Source organism: Cucumis sativus, chromosome 3, assembly GCF_000004075.3.
Source record: "Cucumis sativus cultivar 9930 chromosome 3, Cucumber_9930_V3, whole genome shotgun sequence".
NCBI classification, from domain to species: Eukaryota; Viridiplantae; Streptophyta; class Magnoliopsida; order Cucurbitales; family Cucurbitaceae; genus Cucumis; species Cucumis sativus.
The window spans coordinates 26557604-26579243 of NC_026657.2; the positions used below are offsets into that span (position 1 = coordinate 26557604).

General features: G+C 32.9%; 3 protein-coding genes across 5 annotated transcripts; 2 read left to right on the top strand and 1 right to left on the bottom strand.

Moving 5' to 3' along the window:
- Nucleotides 1-2678: 2678 nt before the first annotated feature.
- On the top strand, nt 2679-4762 carry LOC105434935. The gene is made up of 3 exons (XM_031883275.1): nt 2679-2816; nt 2949-3436; nt 4424-4762. Exons 1-3 carry the CDS (start codon nt 2747-2749, stop codon nt 4550-4552), a joined length of 687 nt encoding a protein of 228 aa, XP_031739135.1. The 5' UTR covers nt 2679-2746; the 3' UTR covers nt 4553-4762.
- Nucleotides 4763-11513: 6751 nt separating this feature from the next.
- LOC116402709 lies at nt 11514-14266 on the top strand. Of its 3 annotated transcripts, XM_031882611.1 has the most exons (4): nt 11514-11756; nt 11843-11911; nt 12193-12255; nt 12471-14266. In XM_031882611.1, exons 1-4 carry the CDS (start codon nt 11582-11584, stop codon nt 12473-12475), a joined length of 312 nt encoding a protein of 103 aa, XP_031738471.1. In that variant the 5' UTR covers nt 11514-11581; the 3' UTR covers nt 12476-14266. The 3 variants fall into 3 exon arrangements, with proteins under 3 accessions (XP_031738471.1, XP_031738470.1, XP_031738469.1); XM_031882610.1 differs by lacking the exon at nt 12471-14266 and having other exon boundaries at nt 12193-12440; XM_031882609.1 differs by having other exon boundaries at nt 11518-11911.
- Nucleotides 14267-15021: 755 nt separating this feature from the next.
- LOC101204229 (exocyst complex component EXO70A1) lies at nt 15022-17653 on the bottom strand. The gene has a single exon (XM_004144384.3). The coding sequence runs from the start codon at nt 17404-17406 to the stop codon at nt 15574-15576; it is 1833 nt and encodes a 610-aa protein (XP_004144432.1). The 5' UTR covers nt 17407-17653; the 3' UTR covers nt 15022-15573.
- Nucleotides 17654-21640: the final 3987 nt, after the last annotated feature.

Sequence of the window (21640 nt, forward strand, 5' to 3'; positions counted from 1 at the left end):
TAAATTGTAAAAGTAACAAATTTAAAAAAAGATAATCGTCTGATATCACTAATTACTTATCATATTTATCATAATTCCTATTCTCATTTGCTTTTCGGTCAGCTTAAATATCTCAATCCTATATTCAACTTTCCTTGAACAATAGTCTTTTAGTCAATATTTATTTTTTTATTTTAATCCTATTAAAACAAATAAAATATTACCTTATTTCTAATCTTATTAGATATGAACATAAAGTTTCAATTGAGTTTTAAAGCCTTTATATAAACAATTAAATTAAAATTTTACCCATCTGTGTAACTCTCTTTATCATAAATTTTAATTCCTATGTCATATATACCTTTTATACTAAAGAAATTAAATCCTATAACATGCATCTAACAAATGTAACAAATCATTCATTTTTATTAACATGCATACCATAACACTTATATAAACATTAATGAAAATAAAACGACCTAATATACATGTTTTAATATGATACTTGTATTACTTTTCCTCGATAATAATCTTTCTAAGTCCTTCTAAGCTTCATTAACTTTTTTAGTTATTTCTTAACATAGATGTAGGGACACTCCACTTAATGTATGAGCATGATATCCTTAGACCTAAAGTAAAATTCTTTAGGTCACACTTTTAAATTCAAAAACAACTTAGATATATATCTAGCTACGAAATGATTTTCATCTAAAGAAATTCTAGATCACTTCCTTAAAACCTAAAGAGCAGTTATATACATATCCCAAAGAGGGGTAGGAGATAGGGTTTGGAGAGAGGAGTAGATAGAAAGAATTTTATAGATGAATTTAATTAGACGCCAAACGAGGCCTTGTAGTTTGTAAACGTAATTGAAGAAGAAATTAATTAACGCAACAAAGACACCATTCCAGAAATGGAAACATAACATAAAATGTTGGTTTTTTCACATTCTTCTACGAACCCAACATATATATTTCTCATCTCATTCCAAATGGAGATCCAAAGTTGTTAGGTAGCCCATGTGAATGTCTTCTTTCCCTTTCCCACATCTCTTGAAATTTCAAACCAAAAAAAAAAAAAAAAAAAAAAGTCAAATCCAAATCAGTAGGCTCTAACTTCAACTTTTAGCATCCCAAAATTCCCTACAAATTTAAGAGAGAATAAAAAATATATTGGACGTCGTTTACTTTATATATATTAAGTTTGAAGTTAGACGTGTATATATAACTTTTTTTTCTTACACAAAGACGTTTTATAGGATACCTCTTCAAAACAAATCATAAAATCTGAAAAGTACAATATGAATTATGAAGCATGGAAATAATTTGGTTTTCTTTATGGATGTTCTTTTTTGGTTCTTTTTTTGAGGAAGATTGGATATGTAAAACTGATATGTAAATAATTTGAGTTGGTCTATTAACAATATCTCACAGTCTTCAAAAGACTGGGTACATAATTTTGGAAAAGTATTAATCTATGCTCTCCTAAACCAAATTAATTAATGATTGCATGCATTTGAATTCATCTTAATTGTTCAATATCTAAAACAAAAGGTGTAAACTGTATACAGTAAGGAAAGGGTTAGAGTTTATAAATGGTGATATCCTAATTAGTGTATAATATAAGAATATGTGTATGCATTAAAGTTAGATGAATGAAGATGATAAAGTTTGTGAGGAAGAGGATTTGGGTTCAAAAAAGGAAAGACAGTAAGTCTGTAGCATTGTAAGAAAGGGCCGACACAAACTTTGAGTAGAAGCATAGTCTTCCACATTCATCTCTCATATGTCCCTCAAATATTAATTCAATAATCTCTTTTCTTTTTTTTAATCTTGAAAACATAACTATACCACGTGTATCAAATACAAACAAATACATACTCCCTTCTCTTTCCCCTTATTTTAACATATATATATATATATATCTGTCTGGGTGTGTGGCTTCTGTTTTTCTTACTTCTCTACTCCTTTAATTATAGACCATACACTCTACTACTGAAGTGGCCTTTCACGTCTCCACTTTTGTCCATCAACATTTAATTAACACATTCTTACTTTCAAATAATGTTTGAGGAAATTAATAGAGTTAATTATTCTATCTAGATATATGATCATAAAATTTGTTTTCAGAACAAATTGTATTCTTAGTTCGGGGAAGCAAAATTTAGATTTTATAATTTTATTAAGAGTAATTAGAACTTAGTTTTCATTGTTAAGATAAAATCTAGTAAGCATAGTATCTATTATATAAACATTATTTTATGAAGATATACATGAATTAATTAAATTATAACTCTCTCCCAACTACCCTAATCAAATTTGGTAATCTCATCGATACTTTTTAAACAATGGGCATGTATTGAAAATTGAAAAAACAAATGATTATTTTATTAATCATTTGGGAAAGATATGAAAAGATGAGAAAAAGTAATTTAATTTGATATTTCCAGTGAAAGAAATTTAAAGTAGCCCACTTTCTCCTCTTAAGCTTTAATTGGATCTTTGAATGAAGGTTTTTTCTTTATAGTTAACCCCCCAAAAGGCTTCTCTCCACCACTATACATATACTTTAAGCTTTAAAGTAGCTGCCCTCCAAGGCATTTCCTTTGCAAAATGAAGGTGAGTTTAATTTTAAACAAATGTTGCATGTGTTTTATCTGTTTGTTTTCTTTTCTTTTCTTTTTCTTGATCTCCTTTTTTTTTTTTTTTTTCTGAATAACCCCTTTAATTTTGGTGATTTTGTTTTTGGGTTTCAGTTGTTGAGTTGGATGCAAAGTAAACTCCAAGGAAAAGTAAAATTTCAGAACAAAGGATCATATAATTCTTCAAACCCTTCAAGTAATGTTAATTTGCACTATACTTTAATTTTTTCAAGTAATCAAAAAATATTTACTTTACTACTAACTCATTATTTTACATTACATGATTATGATATATATATATACATATGCCATATCATAAACAAACCAGCTATTGAGCAACCAGCTGAAGAATCCAGTGCTTCCTTGCCTCTTGGGTTACTAGCAATTGGAACTTTTGGCAACAATATTAACGAGTTGAAAGTAGTGAAGACCGATGACGAAAACGCTATCATCGATGCTAAATCTACATTGAATGAAACCGACGATGACAACGACGGTTCTCTTGAAGGTGTCCCCGAATTAGAAGAGGAGTTGGCAAAACTTTGGCAGCAGAACTCTGCACTTCGTGAAGAGGAAAGTGATGATTTTGATGATGACCAAATAGAAGAACAAATTGTGAAAAAGAACGTTGGTTTGGTGGTGAGGGAATGGGAAGGTGATGTTGAGAAAAACAATGATCCTCGCATATCCATTGTGAAGAGATCTGTATCATTTTTGATTAAGAAGATCTTTATATGTGGGAGCGGTTTTGCACCGTTGCCACCGTCGCCACCGCCAAACTTCATGGACAGACCGCAAGACGCAACGATGAAGAAGGTACGTAAACAACCAATAATGTGTTATTTCAAAAGATAACTATTGCCATAGATATTATTGTTAGGTTAATGCTTGTGAAATTGGCAATCTAACACAATTTTGTTTTTCGTATTAAGTAGTAGTTCATTTTTCTAAACATGTAAAATTGTTTTTCTCGATCATTCACGAAAAAATCTCGATCAGTCTCAAATAGTGAGATTTTTAAAATATTAAAATTTTTCAACCTATCTATTGTTTGTGTTTGTTTGGTTTTCATCGTGCATGACAATTAAACCGATATTCTACCGTTTTTCAAATCTTATTTAATTTTTTTATCTTTTCAAAAAGTTATTCAAACCTTGGCAAGTCTAATTTTTTTTTTTTTTTTTCTTTTGTAAATTACTATTTTTTCCATTTCCTAATTCCAAGAGGAGGTTTCATGGGTTGAATAAGAGAAAGAATTAGGAAAAGAAAAAATTGATAATTTACAAAAAAAAAAGAAAAAAAAATAGTTGGATTCAGGAATATTTGAATAATTTCTTGAAAAGATAAAATAAATTAAATAAGATGAGAGAGATTTTGAAAAATGGTAAATCTCGGTCTAATTGTCTACTTAGATGCATCTAGAAAATCCAAAACAGTCGATAAGCTGAAAATTTTAATATTTTAGGAAAATGTCAGTGGTCGATCTCGCTTGAGATTTGTCCAGAAAAATAGCTTTCTAAATTTAAAAAATATATACTACTTTTGAAAACACAAATCAAGGATGTGTGACTTTTGTCAATTTTTCTTCATAATTGAATGTATATAAGTAATAACAATTTTCAAGAACTTAAAATATAACAAAATTTATCCTTAATAGATTCTTATTAGTTATATCACTTAATGTGTTATATTTGCTAATACTTTTAAGTTTGATTGTTATACTTTTATAATTGATCGAGTGTATGTATATATATATATATATATAACTATGGTTGATGAATAATGTACCCCAAAAATGGACAGATGTTGAGGATGATGCTGCAAAAGAAAATTTACCCTAAGAATTCTTCTCAAATGGCTTCATTGAAGAGATTCCTAAAGGAGAAAGAGAGAAGAGATAAGAGAAATGAAGATGATGAAGATGAGAGGTAATTATATGATAATTGGAAGAATGTGAATTGAAAGGGTCAGAACCCATTGAATAATAATGTAAAATGTAGATAGAGTATTATTTTAAATAGCCAATAGCCATAAACTCACATGATCTTCTTACCCTTTTTAACAATTGTCCCCAAGGGTTGGAAAAAATGTACTCCATGTATTTTTAATTCTACTCAGCAAGAACTAGTTTTTAATTATCTATATGGTTTAGTTATAATTTTCTCTTTAAAACTTTAAATTTTAGGTGATTTTAATTTGGTGGTAATCAGTATGATTTCAATGTATAATATAATACTATATAGCAAGATAACTTTGATTAACTATATACATTCAATGTCGGTTAAATACGTCGTCTTTCACAAAATCACCAGCCCCATTACACAAACCATCAACATGCATGACATAACATATTATAATAACTAGCAGTAAGAAAACACTAAACTTCCACTCATTTATTATAAGAATATATTAACACAATTGGACTTATTTTAATTTCTATATATTTATCCATTTTTTTATAAATGCTTTCAACCTTCAAACCAAGTTTTGAAAATTAACTGCTCAAGAGTTCATATCTAATTTTCTTCATAAAAATATTGAATGTTAAGAAAACAAACCCAAATCTCCCAAACAAAAAATCAAATCAACTCAATTTGTTAGGAAGTAAAGACCATGTTAATGATTCTATTACAATCCACAACATAATTGACTCCTAACATTATATTGGACCGAATGTGGATTCAAAATCTAATGTCCTATTTGAAATCTCAAAACTTATAACCCGAGATGTTTGTTTTTTGGGATTTCAAGATTTACATGGATGAACATTTGGATTATCGAGTTTGTTTTTTCCGGTAATGTAAAATGTTATGGTATCTAGAGATTATTCTAGGGCATCCTAGGATGACCTTATAGAGCATTTCAAAAGGTTTTGATATCTTTTTACTTTGAGCGCATCACGTTTTACCTTTTTAGTCCTTTTTTTTTTCATATATATGTAAACATCGTTCTTCTTTATTTCTCTTTTATAATTAACAAATATCGTCAACTATGGATTTCACTTTGTTTTGTTCCATTTATAGTTTTTATTTTTTAAAAAATATATTCTAATTCAAAATTAAACTAATATTTATTTATAAAAATATTTAAATTGAAATATATTAATTTTGTCACACTCCCTCCAAAACCCTTTTCTTTCGACCTAGGAAAGCGAGAAAGTACCATTCTACTTCTACAACACTTATTGACAACTTGCTAATTTACTAACTTATAACGTTAAAGAAACTGAATAAACATGCAATCTTTTAATATAAACAAACTTTGAACAACCGTGTAATACTTACAAAACATAAAACTTCAACCCAAACAACAAAATATACATCACGACCCATTCTCACAACATGTCTGACAAAATGTATGATGAAGATGTACAAAGAACAAAAGAGTCGAGAAAATTGACAACTCTAGGTCAGAGTCGAGAATCATAATTCCTACCTGAAAAGTGGAAAACATTTGAAAGTATGAGTTAGAAGCCTAATGAGTGGTTATTTTAATTAAAATATGCTTGTAAATAAAGTATTAAGAAATCTCAGCAAAAACAGTAAATATATATTTAGAAATACTTATAAAACTTTATCATTATTGTAATACCTATCTGACTTACTAGTAGAGTTTGCCTAATACTTTGTCTTCGTCATATATAGTCAACACATGAGCCAAGGATTAGTCATATCTTGCTCTCAAGGTGGTTCAGAGTCTTGGACTGAAGTCGATTGATCAGTAGGGGACCCAATTTCCTTTTATAGATTTCGTCTATAGTAGGTTTTTCAGGTAATTTGGTTTGTAGGTAAGACTATGGGATGAGGATCGATAAAATAACAAGGATAGAATCGGTAGACTCTAAGAAATAGTTAGACTCTTCACTCACATTCTCCCTCTAAAGATGGCTAACGAAAAAGAAAGATTGATCCTCATGAAAGGTGACATCCATAGTGACAAGTATTTATGGGAAGGATGATGAAAACATTTATAGCCCTGTTGATGAAAAGGATACCCAACAAACACCCGCATTTGAGCATGAAGGGTAAATTTTGTTTGGTTAGGGTCAAAGCTATGAACATAGGTTGTACACTCAAACACTCAAAGGGAAACCTTAAAAGTGAAGTGGGTGAAGGAATACGACTCCTTGAGATAATATAAAGGAATTTGGAGGTGGAGTGTAAACCTCGAACCCTAGAAAACTTGAGTCATTTAAAGAACTAGAAAGGTTAGTACTTGAATGAGTTAAGATTGGAAATTTACTCAAAGAAGGTCTTTGAGGGTATGATATAATTATTGAAAAAAAGAAAAATTAAGTTAAGGTTATTAAGTTGAGTTTGGTTTTAAAAGTTGAAAAACAGGAAAGTTTGGAAAATAGTTATTGGAAGTGGTTGAGAGTTGTTGAGAAGCCAAATAACCTCTAAGTGTGTTAGGCGAGATGATCATGGGCTAGGTAAGATAGGCTTAGGTAGGCAACCAAAGTTAAGCAAATAACCTCCAAGGATGATCCTAGGTGACAAGATTTGTGTGTGTGGCCCTAGGCATGCAAACCTTTAAATGAGTGTCATTGACGACCAACATGCAACTAGGCGAGGAAGACTTGTCTTGAGAGGTTATTTTGGCGGTTAAGGATTAGGCGTTTTGGCTAGACGACCATGAGACTGGGCGAGAAGATTGTACACAAGGAATGCTCGTGGCTATGTCAAAAGAGGTTAGCAAGGCGTTGAGTTGAATTCTTAGCCGTTTTGATTAAGGTTTAGGCGAGGAAGTAAGGCTTATGGCTGACCTAAGCAATTCGATTAGGTGGATTCTAAGTGTCCTTTGAATGCAAGAGTTAAAATTGCGGCAAGCTAGAGGTATCAAGGAATTCTCATGCAAGACTTACTATAAATAGTTCACTTCAAAAGAGGATTTCTCTCATTCCACCTATGCATGTTGGCTCAAATTATTCTCAAAAAGTTTCTATATTGGATATAGTTTATATATTGGCATTGTTGGTCAATTTTGAGGCGAGGAAGGTAAGAATTGAAGAAAGGAGGAAAGGTCATATCATAAGAGAATCTAAGCAGTCTTGAGTTCCAAAGGGCTACATAACGCATTTCTTAGAGTTTTTAGCTGAAATTTGAAGGTAAAGAAAATTTTAAACACCCTTGTAGAAGGAAGTTTGCTTATTTGAGTTATGGATTTTCAGATATTAACCTCCAAAGGTATACTTATGTCAGTGGTGAGAATGGATCCAATGTTAGAATGTCACATGTCCCTGCTACTTCCTTATCCAGAATTTGGATTGGATGGCAAGGTCAAATCAATCGCCAACTTGCTTACATAAGGATGACATCACTACTTTCCGGTGAGGGAAGCTTAAGATGCATAATAGTTCGCTGTGTAGTCACTTCGTCACATAGGCCAATCTTGTCGCATGAAATATGGTCGTGTTGTGTAGAATGTGATTAGAGCCTCACACTACAACTCACTAATCTTAAACCAATTTCGACTCCTAGTGTTCTTGGAAAACACCTATCCATTATCTCCAATGGAATCCCCCTCTCGGATCCTTTTACTTACCAAAGTATAATAGGAGCACTGCAATATTTAACAACCACTCGTCTTGATATAGCCTACATTGTAAACCATCTTAGTCAGTTCCTACGGAAACCAACTAGTTAGCTACAATGGCAAGCAATCAAACGAGTACTCCATTAGATTAATGGCATAAAGTTCGTTGGGCTTCTATTAGAACAGGGAGTTGACTTATCTCTATATGTGTCTACTCTAATGTTGATTGGGCATCGAATATTGATGATCGAAATGTCAATTATTGCTTATTATGTATTTATCAGCCGCAATCTGGTTTCATGGTCTTTCAAGAAGCAAACAGTAGTTGCTCGATCCAGTATATAGGGCCCTTTTTCATGCTATATTTGAGCTTATATGGCTCACTCAACTTCTTGAAGAAATTGGCGTTTTCTCAAAACAAAAAACCATTTTATGGTGTGGTAATCTCAGCACTAGCACACTTGCAGTTAATCATGTTTTTCATGCTCGTACCAAACACATTGATTTTGTTCATGATCAAGTTCTCCAAGCTAATCTTACAGTTCACTATGTACCCTCTTCTGACCAATTAGCTTACTACCTCACAAAAACCCTCACGCATTCTCAATTTCAATATCTTCGTTCCAAACGCGGAGTGATCACTTTACCTTCTCGTTTGAGGGGGCATGTTAGAGAATAATTCCAAAAGTTTTTATTGGTTAAAATGAATTTTACCACAACCAATGGTTCTCTTCCATCTGTATTACCATTATTGTATCGATTTTTTATCAATAAGAAAAGTGAGAAAGATTTTCTCCCAAGATTTCAGTATTCTTCAGACCCTACTTCTGTGAACCAAAGTGCAAATTTCTTCTTTTCGTTTGTTCCACTTTGTCTCCTATTCCAATTTTCTACTTTTTTTTATTGGCATAAGGACTACCTTCGATTAGCTCTGAAACTTTTGGCTCTAATAATCTCAAAAGAGGTTGAACTTGCAAACAGTAGTAACTCTGTCACACTTGTTGTGAATGCATTGTGCATTATCCAAGCGTGTCAATATAACTACTGAGGAAGGCCATAGATGTATGTCGTTGACAATTAATGTGTGGCATTCCATGAAATGAAGATATTATCGAAAAAAGATCTAAGTAGTCCCGTTGAAAAAAATTTACATCTTTCTCTTTTTTTTTTTTTTTTTTGTGAGTTGGTCCATCTGTTGCATTTTTTGTCCTAAAACTCGTAGTTTGTAGTTTAAATTATATTCTATTCGATAAAATGGTTATTGAAAACTTATTAGTGAAAATGAAATACTATAGTTCTGAATCAAGTAAAACTAAGATCCCGAGGTTATCTAATGAAGACTTGAACTTTATGTAGAAAATGAAATACTATAGTTTGAGTATATAACCCAAACGATCTATATATGAATAAGGTTGTGCGCCTTATTCAGTGGACACTATGGTTGCGGCTCGCTTTGTATTAGTACAAACAATGTGATCCTAAATCATTCATGTAGAGACATCAAAGTTGAGGCATTCTATGTAAAGAGTTTGAATAAGACTAGAACTATGAAATAGTCACTTTTAGTTATAATACTGTTGACTATTTAAAACTTACTATTTCGATTATTGTGGACCTATGTAACTTAATCTTAATCATGAGCTAACTATGAATTTCTATTCAAATGGAATTATCCTTAGATCTACATAGATGAGGACAGCTCAACAACACTGGCTCCATAAACCTTCCATTTCATGGGTAAAACCGGATGGATGGCTAGGGATATAAGATACAAGATGAAATTCACTCCTACATGTTTTAGGTTTAGTAGATAGGTTGTTTCCTTAAGGACTAAATCCAAGTCTTGAACATGGAGCACCACCCTCTCATTGACCCGAGAGAGATTTGGTTGATAGGTTGGACATTAAATCAATTGTTCACTAGTGGATCGGTGAGACTTAAGGAGAAAAATGTTGTCTTGAAGGTAAAACGATATTTTGACCCAGTCGAGATTATGAACAACCTATGAATGATTACTAATCATGGTTAAATTAGATGGACACAAATACATCTATAGTAAGGGGAGTGCAACTACGAAATTTTATTGTAATGATCCGTTAGTTAACGAATGTTGATTAGCTTGGTCTAAAGGGATTTAGCCAGTTAATCTTGGATCTTTGGAGCCCATGATCTATAGATCCATTAGCTTTCTCTGCTAGCTCATATGAAATTAACTTAAAACAATATATTGGAATAAATCGAATTGTTCGAATTAGATAAAGAGAAAGAAACCGACAAATATATGTGATATAAACGTTGGTTCTAAGTTTGAGATAGAGCTTTATGTTTAAATATGATTTAACTATAAAAAAATATGAAGGTGGATTCATATTTAGAAGCTCGAAATTGATGAAAATTGTCAAAGTTGTAAGAAGTCAAAATGTTGATTTTTCAATTTGAAAAGTCAAACTTTGACAGCCTTTATATTCAAATGCAATTTGAATTTCGTAAAAATGAATGCGGGTTCATACTCGAGAGATTAGAATTAGTCAAGATAAACAAAATGGCAAAAAGTCAAAGTTTAATTTTAACTTGAAAGGTCAAATAATCATGTTGCCCTTTGACTAGAGTTAGCGGGAGAATCGAGCATTTAGTAGGACAAGTTTACATGTGATGTAAACACTAAGCCCACTAAGGCTAAGTGGAATGAGAGTTGTTAATCTAAGGTGACGTCTTTACATGCATTTTGCATGTTAGTATTTTATAAAAGGTTTTGAAAAATCATTTTCCAATAATATTTTATAACTTTTTTGAAATTATTCAATTTTTTTCACATCTCTAATACGAAAAAGTTGGTTCTCTCAAGTTCAATTTCCATATCTCTCTCCTTCAATTTCTTTCACTCATCCAATCAACACTAGTAGTGGTTCTCAATTTGAGTTTATAAGAACATTATGAGAATTGAAAAGCTTCAAAGTTACGTTTTATATTAACCCTAAATTCATTTAATTAAAGTTGTTGCATGTTAATTACTAAATTGTTTAATTACAATTAGGGTAAAATTGATCCTGTTATTTCCATTGCGCATTTCTCGTGTTCCATCACTATCGATCTCCATATCGAGTTCTTTTTTTATGGATTGTTGTTTCAAGTGTTACTCCAATCGGACTTATGTTAAGATATGAATTGACTAACAGGAAAGTGCCTACTTTTATGGTTTTAAAATAAACTAAAAAATCCAAACTAAATGAGGTAGTAATTTTAATTGACAAATCATAACTAAAAATCTACAATTTTGTTAAGTCTACAATTTTGTAAAGAATAAATTGGAAGACTGTATTGATCAACTTTTGTACTGGTTATCATTCAAATACAAAATTTTAATCAAAAATAAAATAATTTGAGGGGAATAATTTATTGGAAAAGGGATTATGGGTTACGCTGTGAATGGATGGGAGAGAGTTATTTATAAGGTTAATTAGAGTGAGAGTTCGAGGAAATATCATTCCATGTGATCGAATTGAGAGACTGACAATGAATTTCCAAAACCAAATACGTATTCCACAAACTGTTGGGTTAATTAGAGACCTTGGCCTTTTCTATATTCGCGAATATCTTGACCGTAATTACATGAACATCCTCTCTTTCAAATTTCTTGCTTTCCTTTCCACTACTTTTCTTAATTCTATTGCCATTTCACATACACAGGCAAAGTACTTGTACTGCTTCTTGATGGCCGATCTATCCTTGGCTATCTGCGTTCCTTCGATAATTATGGTATTACTATTACATTCTTCTTTCTTTCTTTCTTTCTTTCTTTCTCTCTTATATTGATCTTTTTTTTAAAATAGGGAATATCATTCTTGAGACTGCTTTCGAAAGAATTGTTGTTGGCAATCAGTATTCTGATAACCCCATGGGTCGTTTTTTGATTATTTTTTCCAAGAATATTGTTCTAATTGGGAAACTCGTAATCTCGTTTCTCTCCCACCTTAATTTCATTACAATTTCCCCCCTCCTTTTCTTGTTTCTAGTCTCAGTTAACTTCTTAATTTCAGGAGCCCCGGTTGTACCAAATACCTCCACATATCACTCCTGTCTCACTCCTTCAGATTCTAATTGTAAGTAACTATCGAACACTACAACACAATGAAACAAACTTAACCCCGACTTTCATACTTGTTTACAACAACCTTTCTTCCCCTACTACTACAACTTTACTAAACCAAATATTTTATTAAGTCATTCCAAATAATGAAACAACTAACTTTTAACATAATTTTGAACAACCTTACATTCAAAGCAATTCTTAAACCCTGCCTGCTAATGTATGTAGGCTAGAAAAGAAGAAATGGATTTATTAGCGCTTGAAAGAAGAATTAAGGTATGGATGGAGGAGCTCCTTGAAGATACATGATTCATGGGAAATAATCTGTTACTTCTCCAAGAAATCAAATCTTGAGAGTCCCATCATTTCCAAGTTTTTTTTTTCCTTCTTTCTTTTTGTATTAAATTTTCTATTACAATGAATGAAAAGTCCCTTGAGAAATCAATTATCATATATTCAACACTCAACGGGTAAAAGGGTTATTTCCAAAAAAATGTTTAAGAGAAAAAAGGTAAAATTTTCATAGGGCTTAACTTTGATCTTAAATTTTTAGGATGGAGAGATTACCTATATAAAGTGTTAGAAGGTAAAATTATGGTCCCCTGTGGTGATTTCTGAGTCCATCCTGTATACAACTAAAGAAAATTAGCAACCTTTATTTCCTTTTGAAAAAAGTATATCATTATTCATTATTCCACAATTAGAGAGCTTTTTTTTCCAACTCAATAGCATTACCATTACCATCCAATAACCTGTCGTTTCCCAGGAGCCTTTTGGAACGCTTAAAGCAAAATACTACGTGGCCACTGAGTCACCAAAGTAGAAAAAATGATGGATCATAACCAATCAAATCCAAGAATTAACTGTTCTTTACGTGAGATAGGCCTATAATCCATCCATCAATTACAACCAAACAGATCACTTCTCTTCTTTTTTTGGATATTAGTTCCATTATTATCTTCAATACTTCTTTAAAACAATAGTTAAAGAGAGCAAAAGATGAAGACCAAAATGAGAAATTATTCTAACATGACTACTATAAGAGGATTGTTTCGTAAGAATGGAATTCTACAATTTGTTTGTATGCTTCCTAATAATTAATAACCACTGATACTTTTACTATTTCTCTCTCATGCTTCTAAAATGTAGACAGTCAAGTGATTTCCTAAAATAATTTCTCAAATAGAAAAGTCTGCTGTGTGATGAGCTTACTCTAGAAATGGTAGGAGACATCAATGAACAACTATATTGTGTAAAAAGAAAAATAAATAAATAAAGTCTCAAGGTTGCAGGTGCGCAACTCACTCATTTATTCAACTGCCAGGAGGGGGAAAAAAGGCTGAACAATCGTAGATGACTGTACAATCACAATAATTTACAAGTACATATATCTCATCTATTACAGTATATTAACAAATTATTATTTTTCCTTTTTAGTGCAAACAACACTAAGACTAGGAATAGGAGGAATCTATTAGAACAGCCTGGGAATGTGTAAACTGAATCCATGATGCCTACGTTTGAAGGTGCACAATGAAAGGAGCAGATTTAAGATTTCTGGGCAGGTGAAAAAGCAAATGTACAAATGCAACTAAAAAGCAAGAATAAAGACCATTTGTACCGTACTCGACAATGCACAGAACATTTCTACAGTTCAATTTCATAATAAAAAATGCCCCTGCTGATATGACCAAGGCCATGCATCGGTTAAGCGTTAAAAAATGCAAAAAAGTACCCTAAAATAGAATTGTAATTACAATTATACCCTCAAACTTTGAATTGTAATAATTGAGCCCTTCAACTCATATAAGTCTTAAAATTGGACTCTTGAACTTCATAAGAAATTGTGTCCGTTGTACAAGTAATGAAGTTTCAATTTTCATCATTTACAGTCCAATTTTTACAACTATTTTTGAGTTCGAGGGTCCAACTTTAACCCTGGTAGAAATTTGAGGGTCTTGAAAGTTTGAGAGTATAATTGCAACTACCATCATACTTTCATGGCTGGTTTTTGCAATTTGTGAAAGAAACAAACAGCTATTGATCTACATCTCCACTAATATGATCATCAATTCTATTAGAAGTAGAACAGGTTATAAATAAATTATGTGCAACATGTGTTCATTATAGAAACGTAAAGGTACCAAATATACAATTAAAGATATCCTCATTAGACGGCATCTTGAACACAAGTTTAACTTGTCAAAGTATCACCTAAGTTTCTAAAGGTGCTAGGTTGGAGTGCCCATGTCTTGAAAGATACTCAAGAAAATGGTCCAAAGGAACTATCAGAATCCAGGCCGGTGAGTGACTGAGAGAGACAATTCCACTCTCAATTTCCAAGGAAAAGAATTGCTCTGTATTCAAATTTTAACGTTATCCTTTCTTCTGGCTTAACATATCGTTCGCTATTTATATGTCATGTCTAGCTCTGTTCTATAAACTAGGTGTCTCAATCAGAACTTCGTTCATAAATAAAACTAAATCAGAATCAGAACTAAGAACTAAATGAACTAATTGAGTTTAACCAAACCACTTAAGCCCCTGATAAAGAACAGAAAAAACAGCTTAATAATCTAACAGCATTGTAGTATAATCTGAAACCACATCATAGGATTTCGAATACTGCCAGAAGTTATAGCCAACTAGCGTCTAACAAGAAACTATTTGATAAAAGATTCTCAAACTTTTCAGATTCGATATGAAACTTGACTCGAATAGTGAATATCTCAAGATGAGTTGTGTTGGGTTCAAATTAGACATTACTTCATGCTCTTACTTTGCCAACCGTAAAGCCTTCCAAAATCTTCGTCGATTGAATACAGAACAAAAAGAGATAGACAACTAAATATGTTCGGGAAGAGGAAAAATTCTAGACTGTCAAGGATTATCAGTGACTGTGTCTCCAAGATTAGAACAGAAATACAGCATGGTACAGAAAAAAAAAAATACATCATGGTGCACGACTTGAATGCTTTGCTTGGAAGGAGACAGCCAGATAATTTAGATGTGAAATAAATAATAAGAAATGAAAAGCACACAAAGAACAATTCCAATATGAACAGAAATTTAGAAAAAAAAATGTGGTAAGAAAAACAAGTAACATGCTTACAAGGCAGGAGAATTCAGGCTGAGGATATGGCTCCATTGGAAATATAAAGTAGCAGATCAATTGCAGAACCGGCTCACTCCCAAAATTAGAATGATGAACAATGAAACTCCAAAGTGGATTGACGACAAAGAAGGCAACCACCATATCATCCCAAAAACTCCACCAAAAATTGAAAGAATTTGAGTAACTTGAAAATGGAGTAGCATGAGCTGTTATGTATCAGTGAGATCTCCTTCTCAAGTTATGGGTTACAGAGCAACCCTCAAAGAAATCCAAGATGGCATTTTCGAGTTCCTCAACCGAGTATTTGATGTAATTTTCGGGGTGTCTTCCACTCTCTATGTGGTGGCCATGGAGGCCAAGAAACGACCTGTAGGCTGGGATCAACTTCTCAATTATGGATATGCGTAGCTCCTCCCTCAGCTGAGAATCTGGTATCAACCATGATGATTGTGTCCTGTGAACCTCCTCGAACATGGCGTTGAAAGTCTTGAATCTATCTCTAATTAGGCTCTTTGCAGGGCCGGAAGATAAGCTCCCCCCCACATTCAACCCTTCGTTTCGTAGGCAATACAGCACATTCACCCACGTTGTTCTCTCGTAGTTTGTCGCCGCCTGTCGATACTTCCCGGTAAGTCTTTTCAGATAAACATCTCCGATCATTTCTCGCAACTCCGGGGATCCTTTTATCTTTTGAACGATGTAATGAACGTTGTTCATGATGAAGAGATGAGCTAGAGAAGGGTCTCTGTAGTGCCGGGACTTCCCCTCCAAATTGAATTGTAGAATCACGATACTCCATATAAGATGGAGCGCTAATGGCGTTTTTCCCTCTAGCTCACCGAAGTCCATATCTGGAATCGAGGGGTCGGCCGAGTACCTCGAGCCCGTCGATGGTTTTGACACGATGAGCTCGTCTAAGGTCACTTTGTAGTCCGAAATCAGACTCACATAGTTCATTACGTACCTTGTCAACGGATGAAGCGTCCCGCCGGGAACTGGATGCAGCGACGGCTCCCGTAGCACTGCATTTTCAAACTCCGATAAAGTCCCTCTGACGGCCTCCGCTAGCCGCGACACTATCTCCGTGGCCTGAATCCGAATATACTCCGCGGATTTTGATTCGAATATGACATCAATGTCAGGTATCAACTCCGTCAAGGCATCGTGGAGGTCTAGAATCTTGAACAGCTTCTCCGGCGATCTGCGGCTTATACTGATCGCCTCTGCGAAATTGAACAACTGAGTTACAGGACCTTTTACAGTCTCCATGAAACAATCATCATCTATGGCGGTCCTTATGCCATAAAAAATTTGCTCGCAAAGTTTCTTCTCACTGGAAAACAAAGTCCTAATAGAAACCTTAGCTGCTCTAATCCACCTTCTGATCTTCGTCTCCAGCTCGTTCCAATCCAGCCTCTGGATATCTCCAATGCTTAGTTTTTCAATTCCGAGCCGCCGGAAGCTGGAATCGAAGGTGGACTTCCGCACACTGCCATAAACTTGGATGCACTCGCGCTGGTAACCCGCCGATATCATCCTCTCAGCAATACTTCGTAGATCAATAACCGCATCGGAAGGTATGAGATCAATTTCACGAATACTACTAGTGGCCCGGTAGCTGGATCGACCACTGGACCCAAAACTTGGACTACCTGTTAAATCAAGCTGAACTTCCTGTAAGTCGGGTTCGTCGTCGTTTTCATCCTCGAACACAGCACTACCACTAGTGGACATAGAACGAGAAGAGGGACTGGGATCAGTAAGCGAGTCAACCTCGATCGGAGTGGTATGACTGGAGAGAATGTGACGAAACTCATCTTCAAGCCTAGCCATGGCGATCTGCATAGTGGAATCAGCTTTGTTGTGATCGTCAGAAATGGGAGCAGAGGACATAGACCTCTGGATTTCATCGACAGCCTGCAAGTAACGGTCGATCTCTTCCCTGTCGGAGTCAAAAATCATCTTATCTTTGACCTCCTCCGTTGCGGCAGAATCCCAGCGTAGTATAATCTGCTCAGGAGTTTGTGAAAGTTCAAGAGAAGGCTCCATCAACAAAAACAAGAATGAAAAATCTGTTGTAAGAGGCTTTTAGAGGGAGGAAGGAAAGAAATGAGAAAAGGTATGGCGGAGGATTTTGTCGGGAAGTGAGTGATGATTGGGGAAGAAGAAGAAGAAGAAGAAGAAGAAGAAGAAGAAGAAGAAGAGGAAGAAGAGGAAGAAGAGGGAGGGTAGCGTTGTGAGGAAAATACAGCTGGACAATCCCTCAAAAACAAATTAACAAATGCAGACTTTTTTTTGACTTTTTTTTACTTCTTCCCTTTTTAAATTACCTTTTTTTTCCTTTACTTTAATTATGGACAATTATTGGATCCCATCCAAAGTTCCAACTTCCAACACACACACACACACACACCCATATATAATATTAACCCTATTAGATTTCCAAATCAATGGTGCTCTATTGCTCAATCTCCCCAAACTCTTCCTTTCAATTTTATTCTTCTTTTCCCCTAAATACCAAAACTACCCATTTCATAAATACTTTGACATTTTTTTCCATCACTAACAATGGGATATTATAGTGATGATAGGATGTCACGTCATGGAGCAATGAAGCTCTTTTCTTACTTTGTCTTAACTACATGTATATTAGCATATTTTCATTCTTTTCTTGTTCCGTGGAAGAGTGAACGACTATCATTCTACAAAATTTTAATTTAACTTTACAACTTTATTTCAAAACTTATCTTTAAATCGTTCCTCACATACTAACGTCTTATTATAAAATTAAACTATAATTCTAGGCCTTTTTTCACGTATATTTATAATTAATGAAGAGGCATGCATGATGTATTGAGGAAATTTGAATCATGGTCGTCAACACACAGTGTATGTGTATTTAATGTATGGATATTTGTTTATCATTTAAAATTCCAAAAATATCACGAAAGAAAATCCTTTTTTGCGTCAGGAAAAAATGAAAGAAAAAAACCTCCTTTTTGCCCTTTTATTTTGAACTAAAAACAACTTCTTTATCAAGAAAAAGGTAGTAGCTAAGACTACTTATGGGCCTTTTTAGTACTCCTGTGGGCCCTTACCGACCCTTAGTGGAAACTGACTCATACCTCAATTATTGCCCACCCATTGGGCTCACTGTTCTGGCCCATTCTTTATTTAATGGGCCTTTCTCATGCTCTTTCTCATGACGTCAAACTTATATTCCCATTCCCACGTCTCTGTTAACGCCAAATTTTCTTTTTTCTCTTTTTCTAAAAAGCATAATTTCCCATTGGGAAATTGAAATTGTTTTTTTCTTTTAAAACTTCATGAAAAGAAAAATGAACTTGTTTACCTTGTGTAAGTGTCTACAAGAAAAAATAATTATTAAAAATTGGAGTGGTTGGCCCAATACACTTTGTTATACCCATGCTTTCATCTAGTGATCTACGCCGTCTATATAGAATAATTATTCGTAAATTAATATTTGACCTCATAATTATTCCTTTTAAAATTTTGGAATGATTGAATTACTTAATGCTCAGTTGCACTATCATTTTAATAGACACAATGAGCGCTCTTAACGCTTTATTTATGGCTCTTGTCTGTTGAGAATTCAAACATTTTTGCACTCAATCATTTAGAGGTTTTCCTATATAGGTCCCTTACTTTTATTGGAGGGTCTTCCTCCTCTGAACCCCTCTCAGATGGGCTAGGTACTCTCTTATGGATAGCTTATCTTAAGAGAATAGACACTCCATTATGGGTAGCTCTTCTTAGAAGGCTAGATTGTTCTTTGTTGGCTGGCTCTCCTCATTCTGTGAGCTTTTCTTAGGAGGTAAGATTCTTCTATGCAAACTTTTCCTCGTGGGTCCTTCTTCCATGAGCTCCTCTACCCATGAGGGTCCTACTCCTCCTAAAAACTCCATTGGCTATGCTTTGCCATGCAAGCTCTTTCTAAGCTTATCTCACAAAACCTACTGAACACATAGGTTTCATTGAGCTCTTTTTCCAGCTCTCTCAAGACTCTCTTGAGCTCTATCCTAAGCTTCTCTTAAGCTCTCTACTGGGCTCATTTAAGCTCCTCTTAAACTCTCTCATAGGCTCATTTAAGTTCATTTTGAGCTCTTTCCTAAGCTCCTTTTGATCAACTTAATTATCTCATTTGTCCTATTGGACTCTCTAAGCTCTCTCAAACTGATCTCCTAGGACTTCTCTATATATGCTCTCTCCTACAATTCTCTTTCTCTCTCTCTTCGACTCTTTCATAAACCCCTTATAAGTTATCTTCTAGGATCGTTTGAAGTACTTTAAGCTCTCACATGTGGACTTGTTTGAGCTCCACTAAGCTTATCTTTTAGGGGTCTACTAAGCTCTAACTTACACTCTTCCATGGGGTCCTCTTAAATGGGATATATTCCAGCAATAAGTATCTAATAAGTTTATTGGTTTATTTAGCAAGAAATATATCATTAAATTTAGGCATTAAGTTATGAATCAATACCTATTTATAATTTGTAAATGTATGTTCTAAATCATAAAAGAAAAAGAAAAGCAATAATAGTAATATACAGCATTAAAATTTTATAATAAATTAAAAAGAAAAAGGTTGAAGAGTTTGATTATAAAACTGAAATTTCAAATTTCAAAAAATTGATCAACTGGCCACAATTTTCAACTCATATTTATATTCTACTGCTGAATAAAATAATGTAGGATTATATTTGATTTAGTATAAAAATAATAATAATATTTGTTTTATTCGATATTATTTTAATGAGGAAGATAATAAATAAACACAAAAAAGAAAAAAGAAAAAAACAGGGAGGTTGAAATAATAGTTTAATGATAGATATAAAAATAAAATAAAAGGCCTAGAAAGTTCCCAATGTGGTGCCATCTGGACTCATAACTTTTCCTGCCAATGCCAATACTAAGATCCTTATTCTCTCCTTCTCCCATAAACAAAACTTTGATTTGATTAAATATTTGATTATGTTAATTAATGATCTGACAATTAGACTGACATCCACGTGCATGCATGCACGCTCGCACGTACATGTACAGTTAAAAGTTTAATACGCCATATATTATAATATAAATAAAATCAATTAATTATTTTACAATTATTGGACAGTTATAGCCTTATCATCGGTTGCAATATATAATGATATGATTAAGGGTATTTAATGAAATAGTTAAAAAGCATCTATTAATTACGATTATCAAGGAGATGAGACAAATTCTTCATCCCCATCCTATTCCTCATTTTCAAATTAATTCTTCTCCCATAATCAACATACTTCAAATATTCATTTTATATATAACAATATAATATATGACCATGGTTGAACTCATATGCAAAACTTTCTAGTAAGAGCCTTCATTCACTTAACATTATATATTGCTAATTATCTTATACATATTACATTAACTTAGTGAACTTTGGGATATATTTTGTGTTATTTATCTATTTGTATGATTGTATTTAAATTATATAATTGAAAGTTGGTGTTAATATTAATCGATTGGGTTGAACAAAAATATTCCACAAAATTTCAAATAATTTCATTCTAACTAAGTTATACCAAATCGAACAATATATATCTTCATGTGTAGAGGGTTGCCTTTTATTATTATTATATTATTACTATAATTATTGGAGAAAATCATATTTGAAGGCTTCAACCTCAATAATTGAACATACATGTGTGTATATGTTCGAATAAATGGTGTATATGAATGATGGTATAATTTCATGTGAATAGTTAAATTAAAATAATATTGCATTTTGTGTAACTAATATCTACCTCACCTTAAATAAATGATTTTTTAAAAGGAATTTTATATATCCAAATTGTTTTTATAAAATTAAATTAGGATTTTAAATTTAAATTTCTCTAGATAGTTGAGTTATTTAGTTTCCATTGGTACCTCAATCTCTTTTTGTTCTAATTTGTTAACTTAGCCTTCTCTTGTATGTGTTTTCTTTAATTGGTACTTATCACATCTTCATTTTTTATTTGTTTAAAATAGGTTATTTTTTCTATATATTTTTTCTGAAATTTTGTTTTGTTAATCTTGTTATGAAATTGAGATTTAAATTGAATAGCACTAATTTTCAACTTATATGTGAACTTTATTTTTAACTTTATACAACACATGCAATAGTAGTATGTGGAAGAAAATGTAGAAATAATTAAGATAATAAAGAAATAATTATATGAGAAAGAAAAATGGAGAAATAAGAACAAGAACAATAAATGAATATTTTATGAGAAAATTG

Coding starts and splice junctions, on each gene's coding strand:
- LOC101204229 (XM_004144384.3), bottom strand. CDS start 17,406: ATGGAGCCTTCTCTTGAACTTTCACAAACTCCTGAGCAGATTATACTA.
- LOC105434935 (XM_031883275.1), top strand. CDS start 2,747: ATGCAAAGTAAACTCCAAGGAAAAGTAAAATTTCAGAACAAAGGATCA. Junction 2,817..2,948: donor TAATTCTTCAAACCCTTCAA/GTAATGTTAATT, acceptor TAAACAAACCAG/CTATTGAGCAACCAGCTGAA. Junction 3,437..4,423: donor AAGACGCAACGATGAAGAAG/GTACGTAAACAA, acceptor AAAAATGGACAG/ATGTTGAGGATGATGCTGCA.
- LOC116402709 (XM_031882609.1), top strand. CDS start 11,582: ATGGATGGGAGAGAGTTATTTATAAGGTTAATTAGAGTGAGAGTTCGA. Junction 11,912..12,192: donor GCGTTCCTTCGATAATTATG/GTATTACTATTA, acceptor TCTTAATTTCAG/GAGCCCCGGTTGTACCAAAT. Junction 12,256..12,470: donor CACTCCTTCAGATTCTAATT/GTAAGTAACTAT, acceptor TAATGTATGTAG/GCTAGAAAAGAAGAAATGGA.